The 12,082-nt window shown below is 32.4% G+C and overlaps 1 protein-coding gene across 1 annotated transcript in view; it reads right to left on the bottom strand.

Annotated features, from left to right (window-relative positions):
- The window catches only part of KHDRBS3 (KH RNA binding domain containing, signal transduction associated 3), a 259,539-nt gene that overhangs the window by 2,049 nt on the left and 245,408 nt on the right, over positions 1-12,082 (bottom strand). The window contains 1 exon segment of the mRNA XM_074264910.1: positions 1,589-1,647. Within this exon segment, the coding sequence (XP_074121011.1) occupies positions 1,589-1,647 (59 nt within the window).

A 12,082-nucleotide genomic window follows, 5' to 3' on the forward strand; every position in this document is an offset into this window, starting at 1 on the left:
TACTCATAGATACTGATTTAAGAGGAGTCTAAATGTTAAGAATTAAACTTTTGCCAGTTGTCTAGACACAGGCATTATCTTTATAAATGGATTATATTGTAGGGGAAAAAACAAATTCCATTTCAACACATGGGCAAAGAAAATAAAAGAATATGGTCAGGTAATCTGTGAAGAAGGGATGTAGTATTTTTAATGAATCTTTTTGTAGATAAATATGAAAAACAAAGTTATGCTGGAGGGAATTTATGTGCTTAATGAGATGGTGTATATTTTATATATTCTGATACCAAGTGTAATAGACATATTGACGGCTTTGCCAATGAATTGTGAACCACAGCTCTTTCAACAATTTCCTTAGTGAATCTCAGATTTGTGTATCAAAGAGTTAACTTCTGTGCTGCAACATACAGCAATTTAAAAGCTATGCTGTCCACAGAGACCAATTTAAAAAGCTGTAAGGGAAAAATGCTTAGAATGACCTCTTCTTTTGATACAAACATGCAATCAGCTAAGTCCCCTCAAGCTAACTTGCATCAATTTAAGTAGACAGCATTCAGCAAACCAATGTATTTTTATAAGTGTTTGTTAAGACAAACAAAAATCCTAGTTGAGGTCATCATTGCTTCAGGCAGGAGATAACAAAATGCACTTCAAAAGGAACACCAGAAAATGGTTTTCCAGTTGTGTTAAGAAAAATGTCATAACATCCATTAGCTGCAATCCTGATTCACTTGTACTGCCTACCAGAAAATCATGGGCTTTTGAGCTTCTCAACTAATTGAAGACTTCATTGTCCTCTGATCTTTAGCCAAAGATTTAACATTCATCTTTTAAGAAAAAGTGTTTTTTTTTTTTTTTTTTTTTTATGGGCATTTTGCTGTCACTACAAATTCTTTTAATTAGATCTGTCATTGCTACACTTACAGATGGTTCTGAGATTAATCTCCACCATTATTATGCTTTGTAATGGTTTTAGTTGTTGCTCCGTCATAGTCTATATCCTTAAGCCTACTATCTTTCTAAACGCATTTGAGACATTTGATGATTATCAGTGTGTCTTTTTTGAAAATCTACAACAGGAATTAAATGGACATACCACCTACCTGCATATATCTATATACATACACACACCACATATACACACACAACACACACACACACACACATACACACACCAATCTAACTCATAACAAAAAAGGAATGTAGATACTTTCAATTCAATATCATCATTTCACTTTTATTGTTGAGGGAGCAAGGACACTTCAAAAGATCTGTACTGTTATATATCTTTAGTCCAGTGAACTATTTTGGTAAATCTGGAAAATTATGTCATCAAAAGAAATTTTATTTCTACCTTTGTAGAATTTTATATGCAACCTAGCACAAATTTTGTCATCTTTTTAATATTAAAGGGCTCTATGAAAATATCTAAGTAAGTATAAATGAATTCATAGGAGGCTCTGTTTTTTTTTTTTTTTTTTTTTTTTTTTTTTTTAAATGCAGGCTTTAGAGATTTGCTCTTGGAAAATAGCCTGCTTTTATTCTCTTTTTCTTTTCTGCTCATAGTTCATCTTGTCAAGTTACTCACCATATGAATCATAAGTCTCTTCACTAAGTCCATGCCCATAATCATAGTAATCAGCACCACTGTATTAAACAAAAACAAAACAAAGCACACACATAAAAAGAACAAAGTTCAAAATAAGTAAAAGTTGTTTTATAGAATGTTTAAGTATAACAAATTATTTACTCTGAATTCAATAGAAAACTCAGATTAAATAGGAGACCCATTAAAAAAAAAAAAAAAAAAAAAGGGTGGAGGGTTTCCCTAGTTCATATGAGAGAGTATCTACACTAGAGCACCAAGACCTGGGTAATACTATACTCTACTTTCTTCATTCTTCCAAATCTAGTCAAATAAATCTTAACAAAAACATTAACAGAATGAGTTGTCTGACTCGTTCTGCATGTGTAGATTAGGGATAGGCAAAGCAGAATGTCCATTGCATAGGCATGGTGATACACTAATCCTCATGTCCTTTTAGAAATAGGTTTGTCATAGAATTGCTATGCAGTTTTACATCATTCTTAGTTTGAGAATTTTCTTAGAGCAAATGTAATCTTGTACTCTGTTATATTTCACTATTTGTCTGAGAAAACATGAGGGAAATACAGTGATAGCACTATGATTATTAGTGAGAGATTAGTGTTTCTAAGAAAGAAAAAGAGTGGTGGAGAAACATAACATACTAGAGGCACAATGACAAATGCTTTTTTAACATGAAATTTTTATAATTAAATATATTTTAAAGCCTGAAAATTCTCTCCATGGCATATAGCAACCAGCAAATTACAGGGAAGTTTCCAGGGAAGTGTAAACATTAAGATGTAGGATCCTCACATATTTCTAAGGGGAAACAGAAATCCTAAACTTACACATGGTAATCTAATAAACTATGGGTTTCATCAATTTTTTAAATTTTACTTTCCTATCAATTACACTATTTTTGAATGAGAAAACTGTTTATATGATTTAAAAATAACTATTTTGAAATTCAAAACATCAAAAAAGAGTCTTTCCATATACATTAACAGAAAACATTATGATACTCTATATAAAACTGTAACTCTTCATTTTGTGCTTACTTTTTCATAAAATACATAATAAATTCTAAATATTTCCCCCCAAAACTGTTCTGCCTGTGCTTCTTTCTGTCCTTCTGACTAAAAGTTCCAATGGCCTTTGTAATATACATTGCCTACTTCCCATACCCAGCCATTAATTGAAAAAAGGGAAGATTTTTATTTTTTCAAGCAAAACAAATCCATGATACTCTCCAAATTGTGATCTCTGCATCTTGCATCCATCCCCTTTACTAAGTGAAAATATAGTTGGTGGATGGACTGATCAGAATTCTTGAATATTGTGAAGTTTTGTTTTTTTTCTTTCCTTCTTTACCATGCTATCCTTATATACATTGCTTTTCTGATCCTCTTCATTTCATTTTGAATCAGTTCATACTACCCAGGATTTTCCCAAATTATCCTTGTCATTATTTCATTATAATTCCATATTATTCCATTATATTTATATGTTACAATTTGTTCAACTCTTTCCCAACTGCCCAGGTTGTCATCCAGGGCATCCCTTTATATAGTTCTTTTCCTTTTTCTCTCTTTTGGATCAGGAAGTCTGCCTAGTTTGTGCCCATTTTCTCTCTTGTGTTACATTCCCTTTCATCGACCTCCTGCCTATTCTTACTTTCCCCACCCCTAGAATTTGATGTTTCAACACCAAATTCCTGTGTGTGTGTGTGTGTGTGTGTGTGTGTGTGTGTGTGTGTCTATGAATACTCTTTAGTCCACTTTACATCCTCTACACATCCCTTTGTATATTTGCTCTTGCATCCTAATTATAAAAAAGACCAAGTGCCCTTCTTTCTTTATTACTATTATTATCCTTCTTTTTCTTTTAAAAGCATCAGGAAAAAAATAATTCTCTTTAAACCCCCTATTTTTTCTTATTTAATTCCTTCAGTAATATTTGAAAAGTTTATGATTTTGAAGGGACACATTTCTTTGCTCCCTATCATAATGTAAGCAAACATATCCTCCCCTCACCTACCATTTTAATTTCTCAAATATATTTACCTTTTAAGGTTCTTACAGACTGCAGAGATTGTGACCATCTTTGTGACCATTTTCCTAAAACAATCTTGAAAGACTTAAATTCTTTAACACTATTAAAAGTCTGTCTCTCCCCCCGCCACCCCCACTATAAGATTTATTATTGATTGTTAAGTCTATTGAAATATTGAAACATCTTCAGTTTTTTTAGAAAAATACTGCTATACATTGTGTGATCCTATCTGTAGTTCCTTGTTATAGTTGCAACATTAAAAAATGGTTTGTTTTTTTTTTTTTTTTTTTTTTTTTTTAAGTCCAATGTCAAGAGGGATCTTTCTGATCTATCTAGACCCGGATGCTCTGGAGGGGGAAGATGGGGCGGACGACTTTGCCCAGTCCTTCTCTCTAATCTAGTTCGCTTGCAGGTCATGGTGTCACATCCAATTCTGGTCCTCTCTGAGAATGGACAAATAACAACGATGTCTAAACACCTTGTGGTGGAGCTGGGGTTCCCTTGGCTGGGCCAGGCCAAGCAGCCTCATGTGGCCCAATCAGTTCTGCTCTGGTGGACTCTGAGAACCTCTTGGTTCTAGGGCAGGGATCCAGTACCTGGCAGATTGCTGACCTCCCCAGACATCTGTGGTCTGCAGGCCCCTTGTACTGGGGCCAGAGGGGAATGCCTGCCTTCTTGGACTCTCACACCCCAAGGCTGATATGCAGCCCAGGTTTATTCCATGAGACATGACCTGCATGTGGAGTCCAAAGAAGTTCTGGTCCTTACAGACTGTCTATCTTTATGGCAGTACAACACAAGGAGAAAAGGGGCAGAAGCACAGAATAAAGCATAAAGCATAAAACCCAAAGCCACCTTCTTTCTCCTCAGGAATTTCTACAATATGAGGACAAAAGGGTCCCCTTATCTACAAAGAACTCTAGCAGCATGAGCATTTTTTCCAGCCTTGCACAGACCGGCTGGCACCTGTCTTGCCTCCCCAAAACACAAAGATAATCCAGCTTGGAGTACAAATTCATCTTATGCATTGGGGGGGCAGTTATTTCATCCTTGACACATTCAGAACCTCCAAAATGTTATTCTTGGAAAAATATAGCAACTCAAAAAGGTAAGTTCAGGGGATCTTTTAACATTGTGCATTTCTGGAGTATAAGAAGACATACTATAGGTTTTCATTGAATTTCTTAAACAATATTTTACTGCAAACTTCAAAGTTTTGCTATATTAAGTAACCAACCTCCCTAGCAGGAAATGTCTGCTTATACCTATGTAATCCATAGTTCTCACTACAATGCTATATATTCAATAGGCACTTCACAAAGGGAGATAGTTCAAGGATTGCTATGACCACTTTTTAGATGAGGGAATTTGAGATGGATTCTGGAAAGATGGTGGGATTAGTCCTTAGGATTCAGGACACCATAAGCCTGCTTTATCTGCTAATACCATTTTAGTAATCTCAATTTTATTTTGTAGTCATTTTGCTTTCTTCAGAATATTTCATAAGTAGTGAAATGCCATATAGCATGAGTTTTATACTAATAAAAGTTATGGGTGGTATTATTTAACTGATAGTAATCTAACTTTACTTAATTGATAATAACTTAACATTGCAATATTATCACTGGTAGGAAAACAAGGGGGTAGTATATTTTACTTTTTTGCAGATGATGAAATTGTATACAGTTTGTCATATATATGTAAATATACACACATATATATATCTGTTTATAAATGTATATATACATATATATTCAAAACAATTGTTTAGAGCAAAAGATCAAATTTATTTAAAACATTATAAACATATAGACAAGGTATCATTACATGATCATCTTTGTAATAGTAATAATTTCTGTTTATCATTGATAACTAGTATTTTCACTCACCTACTCTCCCAGTGTTTTTTTAATCTCTTTACTTAACTTTAAAGGTAATAACATCTTGCATTTGTTATTTTTTTCCTGTTTCATGGAAATAAACACAAATTTTTATTTCAACTTCTCAAGATCAAGTAACATTATTCTAACTATATATAGCCACAATCTAATACTCTTTGTTCAGACTTTAAATATACAATTAGATTCTAAACTCTCAGAACAGGAACCCTGTTGGATTTATTTCTGTGTCTACCCTGTGCTATCCTGACACAGAGCATTCCACAAGGCAGGGCTAGAATACGTGCTGAATGAATGACTTGTTATGAGAAACCTGGAAAAGGGAAACAAGTGGAGCAAAATATGAAAAAAAATGGAAGAAAACACTATATTTAATTGGGTTTTATATAGCATTTTAAGATTTGCAAAATGTTTTCTAAATATAAGCTTATTTTATAATTCTCATAGTAAGACTTTGGGTTATTATGTTGTTATCTTATTTTACAGAGGAGGAAACTGATACCCAGAGAAGTTCCAAAATTCATCTCCTGTCAGAAAACTGAAGAGTCAGAAGCAGGATTTCCATCAGGGTCACTCTGTCTTCTTAATCTTATCTTTCCACTATACTAAAATACCTTTCTCATTAACTTCAAGCCATGTAAAATTAAGTGATAATTATTTGCAAAGACAGTACTATGCATACAAAGATTTTTAAAAAGTGACAGTTAGTGTTATTAAGATGATGACCTGTTCTGGGAAATATGACAGGCACAGACAAATATAATCTAAAATCGTATGTGATGGAGACTAAGCAGAGGTCTGGGTTAAGTACTCCAGGCAAATATGATGAGAAAATTCTGAAAGGAAAATCAAGGAAGATCATAGATCTACTTTACATAAGATAATCATAGGACTTTGAAACTCAGAAAAGACATATATTGATAGAACATTAGCTGCCTATTACATTTAAGGTGCTAGAGTGATCTATTCTAAGTCAAAAAGACCAGGAAACTGTACGATTTATCTTCATATGATCATGAGCAAAGAAAGAAAAATTTCTCTTTGAGATTGTCTATTACACAGGCCAGAATAAAATTGGAGGCTTGCTGTCATTCTAATAATAACCTCTGAACTAGGGAATTAAAAGTGTCTTAATATGATGATAAAATAATCTTAGTTTTTTACAAAGGAAAACTTTAGACTGACTTTTGTTTCCATTTAATTACATGTCTAATATAAAGTAATTCCTTATGAATTGGTGGTTTGTAATTCTAGATATTAAAGGAAGGATTATTAGTGATCTTTTCCCCTTAATGTTTAAAAAAAAATTCTTGTACACCCACTAAAACATGTCAACAAAAAAAAAAAGTATTTGGTCACAAAACAGTTAAAATTAGAAGGCACTTTGCTAAAAACAAAACAAAACAAAACAATTTAGCAAATACCTCCTGAAAACTTAGTATTAGAGAAAATGAATCTGTCTTTCTAGCAAAATTGAACACTTTCATCATAAGGGCTCTTTGGATAAAGCTTTAGTGTTCTTGAGAATTTTATCTTTGTCCTTCAGATCAAATGAGGTAACTTACTCATAACAATGAAGGTAAAATCTATCTCTCTGGAAACAACTCTTGATTGTTTAACACTGTACAGTAAATGACAGGTGCTGAGAATAATAAACACATGGGAATACAACAATTGCTTTTTGGTTAAACCAAACCTCCTTTATTAAACATTTCAAGCAACTGGCTGTGAAGTAATGTAGATTGTAGTGAAAATTTCCATCTTTGGACTCATTTAATAGAGAACATAAAAAGGGAAACCTTGTCTCCCCCTTTCCTATCCCCCAAAATTTGAGGATAAAATTTGAGCATAATTTGGTCTGGTAACAGTTTAGTGATAAGACAATCTTAGTTTTGACAAGTGAAAACTTTAAACTGACATTTGATATCATTTCACCCAGTTTCTGATTATTTATTGCAAGACTTGTCATCAAGTCTGGAAGCTTAGAGCAGCTGAGCCCCATTCTTGTACCTGTCAGTTCTGTCTGAATTGGTTTTGCAGCATTTCATTTCATAGACTTTCAATGTCTATTAAACAAAGAGGCATTTCTTTCAAGATATAAACTTGCAAGCCCAACATATGTTGTATGGGGTGAAGGGAGAAAGAATCTATTATTGAAAATAAAATATGTTAATATCTCTATTTAATGGACACCTCTCATATCTCAATTTTTTTTAAATGAGGAAAAATAAAGATTCCTGATCCAAACTGGTTAGAAATATTGCAATAATTTTACAGTTAAAGCTGGGCTGAAGAAAGATAAAGTGATGTGGTCCAAGGCAAAAAGTAAGCTAGTAACCAAGGGAAGAGCAAAAGCTTTTATTAAAAAAAACTGTTCTAAAGCAGAAAAAAAAAAAAAAAAAAAAGAACTATTAAACTTGGAAACACCAACTTGGAAACACCATTTAATGATATGATATGGATGTTCAGTCCATTTTTCCCAGTTCCCCAGAGGAGAACAAAGAAGGCCTGAAACAGTTTTCATTACTGAACAGTTGCTATTCATTAAGTGGAGATGTTCAGAGATTGGTCCTTTTTTGTCATGATTGGTGTAGATGGGAAGTAACTAACCAGTGGTAAGAGTTATTTGGGTGAATTGACCAGTAAAAACCCATTTCAAATCTAGGATTCTGTATATCTAAGGGATCCCAATACTATGAAGGGTTCCAAACAGAAAACCACATTCTATGTCCCAATGGATGTAGCATAAAATCAATTCTTTGTTAATCTGGTCATAACAACCTCCATAATGAAAAACTTTTGAAGGTGATAGTAAGCTATGTAGCCTTTGGGTTTAATAAAACTGTGATGATGTGGCTGAATGACTAGTACTATTCTTCTAAAGAAAATCTCTAATCATAACATCACAAAATGCAATGTCCTAGTTCAGTATTTCTCACCATTTTTCTTTTTTGTTTAGGAAAATTTTTATAACAAGGTGTCCCTAATTTCCATTTCCCCATAATTAAGTGGTTTCACTTTTAAAATGATGTCTACATTTTCTACTTAAAAGAAAGTGCAATTAATTCTATTAGTAAACCAATTTTATTACTAACCTTTATTAAAATAAACAAAACTATGAATAGAAATAGACCTGAACCTGGAAGGGGGGGGGGGAAGTAGTTTGAGCTATAGTTCTGAAACTACACAACTCTCTAAGGTTGCTTAACATCTCTGGCTTTCATCTCTAAAATGAGAACTTGATCTCTAAGTTCCTTTCCAGTTATAATACTTCTATTAAAAAGTTACATTATTTTAAATAGAAGTAATAGATGTAATATTGCTTAATATGTTTAAACACATATTTAACAGAAAACTAGTTAATTTAATCTTTAATCAATAAATTATAGTAGTCCTTTGGGAACATAAAGAACACAAGATTACCTTCCACGTAACTATTCATTTAAATGTTTGTTTTTTCCATTAGAACATGAGCTTCTTGAGGGGAAGGATTATTAAACCCAACCAACTAACCAATAATATACACAGCTGTTAGCACAGTGCATGCATGATACATAACTGCTTAAAAATGTCTGTTGATTTAATGGAATTTCCCAGGTCATTATTTTGCCTCTGAATCTGCCACTCTTAAGATCTTTTGGAAGTTATTTTTCTAGGGCTTTTTTGTTTACTATCTAATTATAATAGCATTAACTCTGTCAGGCTATCAGGACCTAACTAGATAAACTATAGACATTTTTAAAATTCTTTTTTCCCTGTCCCTTGGTTCAGCTAAACTAGAGCAGAATGAAACCAGAAACATGGCTGATTTACTGCTTGCAGCTATGCACCTCTCAAGTTCAACAACAAAATTGAATTTTTTTTTTAAAGAATCTAGACACCTTTTTTCTTTGTAATCAAGTCTGAATTTATTTAATCCAGATAAGATTTCTGATAGTGTTTTCTTTCTGTCTTCAAGAAATCTATGAACAATAATGAATTTGATTTGTAGAAAGGTAATTGACTTTAAAAATTGGAAAATTTACATAAATTTGTCAAGCAGTAAAAAAGCAATGAATTAAGTAAGATTAAAATATTTTCAATTAAAAACAGATAAAATTACAGGTTAAGCTTCTCAAATACTATTATAACGATGACTTTCTAAATTACAAATTATGCATACTTTATTTCATTTTATTCCCAACTGTATTTCTGATATTTAGCTATCATATTATTTTTAGGGGAAGGGAAACTAGTAACATTATGATGTAACAGCAAGAGGAAGTAAAAGAAAATTCAAATTATTAATCTGAATATATTACATTGCAGTGATGTAATATTTGGTGGGTAGAACAAATTAAAGCAAATACTTAATGATAGTTTTCTCCATTATTATAAATAACTAATAATTTAAGAACATTTTAATGTTTTATGGAACTGATAGAGAATACTCTTGCCTATAAAAAGGGAAATTAATCATCAATTAAGCACTTCTTAAACACCTACTAATTCTCCATCTTAAAATTAGTGTATACATTTTAAATGTACTTATTTGGATAAATGTAAGCTTCTTACATTGCATCATTTCTGTCTCTTTTATCCTTCGAACAAAGCACAGTGACACAGACATGACAGACAGGTAATTAATAAATGTTAAGTTGAATGGAAGGATTTGCAGATCACCAAGGTACTTTCTACCTTGGAAATTCTATCCCTTGTGGGAAAACTGGGACACTAATACATTGTTGGTGGAGTTGTGAAAGAATCCAGCTATTCTGGAGAGCAATTTGGAAGTATGCCCAAAAAGTTATCAAACTGTGCATACCCTTTGACCCAGCATTGCTGCTATTGGACTTATATCCCAAAGAAATACTAAAGAGCGGAAAGGGACCTGTATGTGCCAAAATGTTTGTGGCAGCTCTTTTTGTTGTAGCTAGAAACTGGAAGATGAATGGATGCCCATCAATTGGAGAATGGTTAAATTATGGTATATGAAGGTTATGGAATATTACTGCTCTGTAAGAAATGACCAGCAGGAGGAATACAGAGAGGCTTGGAGAGACTTAAATCAACTGTTGCTGAGTGAAATGAGCAGAACCAGAAGATCACTATACACTTCAACAACAATACAGTATGAGGATGTATTCTGATGGAAGTGGATATCTTCAACATAAAGAAGATCCAACTTACTTCCAGTTGATCAATGATGGACAGAAATAACTACACCCAGAGAAGGAACACTGGGAAGTGAATGTAAATTGTTAGCACTACTGTCTATCTACCCAGGTTATATTGTAATATATGTAAAATGTATGGGATTGCCTGTCATCAAGGGGAGGGAGTAGAGGGAGGGAGGGGATAATTTGGAAAAATGAATACAAGGGATAATATTATAAAAAAATTACTCATGCATATATACTGTGAAAAAAAATATAAATTAAAAAAAATTTCCCAGAAAAAAAAAAAGGAAATTCTATCCCTAATGATCACAAGTATTAAAAAATAATTTTACCAATTTTAGTTTGTAAAACTAATGTTGGTAAATGATAGTAAAAGTAATACAAAACACAATTTTATTGTTTTGCAATTTAAAGAAAAGTTATTAAATATTTCTGTAACAAAAGTTTTATTACTTATTTATTATAGTATTTAATACACGTTCACAATAAATAGCTAATATTCTTCCTTTCCCATTTTCTAATAATCTTAAAAGGTTGAATGCTTTCCTAACCTATCACACAAATCTCTCAAAAATGAAGTACTTCTATTCCCGAGACCAGCTTCCCTCAACAAAATTTCCAAGTTGATATTTTTTGAACTAGAAGATTATTTTAAGTGCTAGCAAGAGATCATTAGATATGTGCTTTTTCCTTCTTTATGGATGATCATATTTTTTCTCCATTATGGAATATTTCTCAAGTTTACTTCTAGTGATACATTATATGAATTAAGTATAATTCCTCACTTATCTGACTCATGGTATGGAAAGGATCTTGAGAGGTCATGAGGTCCAATCTCTCATCTTTCAGCAAGAATAAAATCTTCAGATAAAATATGTTTCTAAGATAACAACAATTCTGACAGGAAGCTTTGATTTTATATGTAACTTCAATCATTCATGCTGTAATTTAAGCTCATGGAATACCATTCTGTAAATTCTGCTACTTGGAATTATGCTGATCCAAATGTTAAATCTAACAGAGCGCAGACTGAGGAGGTTGTAAAGGATAGAAGAGTTTATAATGGGGCTTAGCAATTAGAAAGACCTGCGTTAAACCTCTGGTTTTGCTAATTACGTATAGGATCTTGAGGGAAGTGATCTATTTTATTTATGTCTCAGGTGATCATCCATAAAAGGAGGGGTTGAACATGATGATTTTTAAGATTTTTTTCTCTTAACTTATAAATCACATGACCCTATAATCTAAGTATTAGTTGGCACTCTCACTATATATTAAAACATAAAAAGACAGAAGAGAATCTGAGTAAATAAGTTATTTTTATTTGTCAACTAAAGTTTTTAATGTTTTATTAATTAAAAATCCTGTGAAATGGAAAAGAACCG

Source organism: Sminthopsis crassicaudata, chromosome 1 (assembly GCF_048593235.1).
Source record: "Sminthopsis crassicaudata isolate SCR6 chromosome 1, ASM4859323v1, whole genome shotgun sequence".
Classification (NCBI taxonomy): Eukaryota; Metazoa; Chordata; class Mammalia; order Dasyuromorphia; family Dasyuridae; genus Sminthopsis; species Sminthopsis crassicaudata.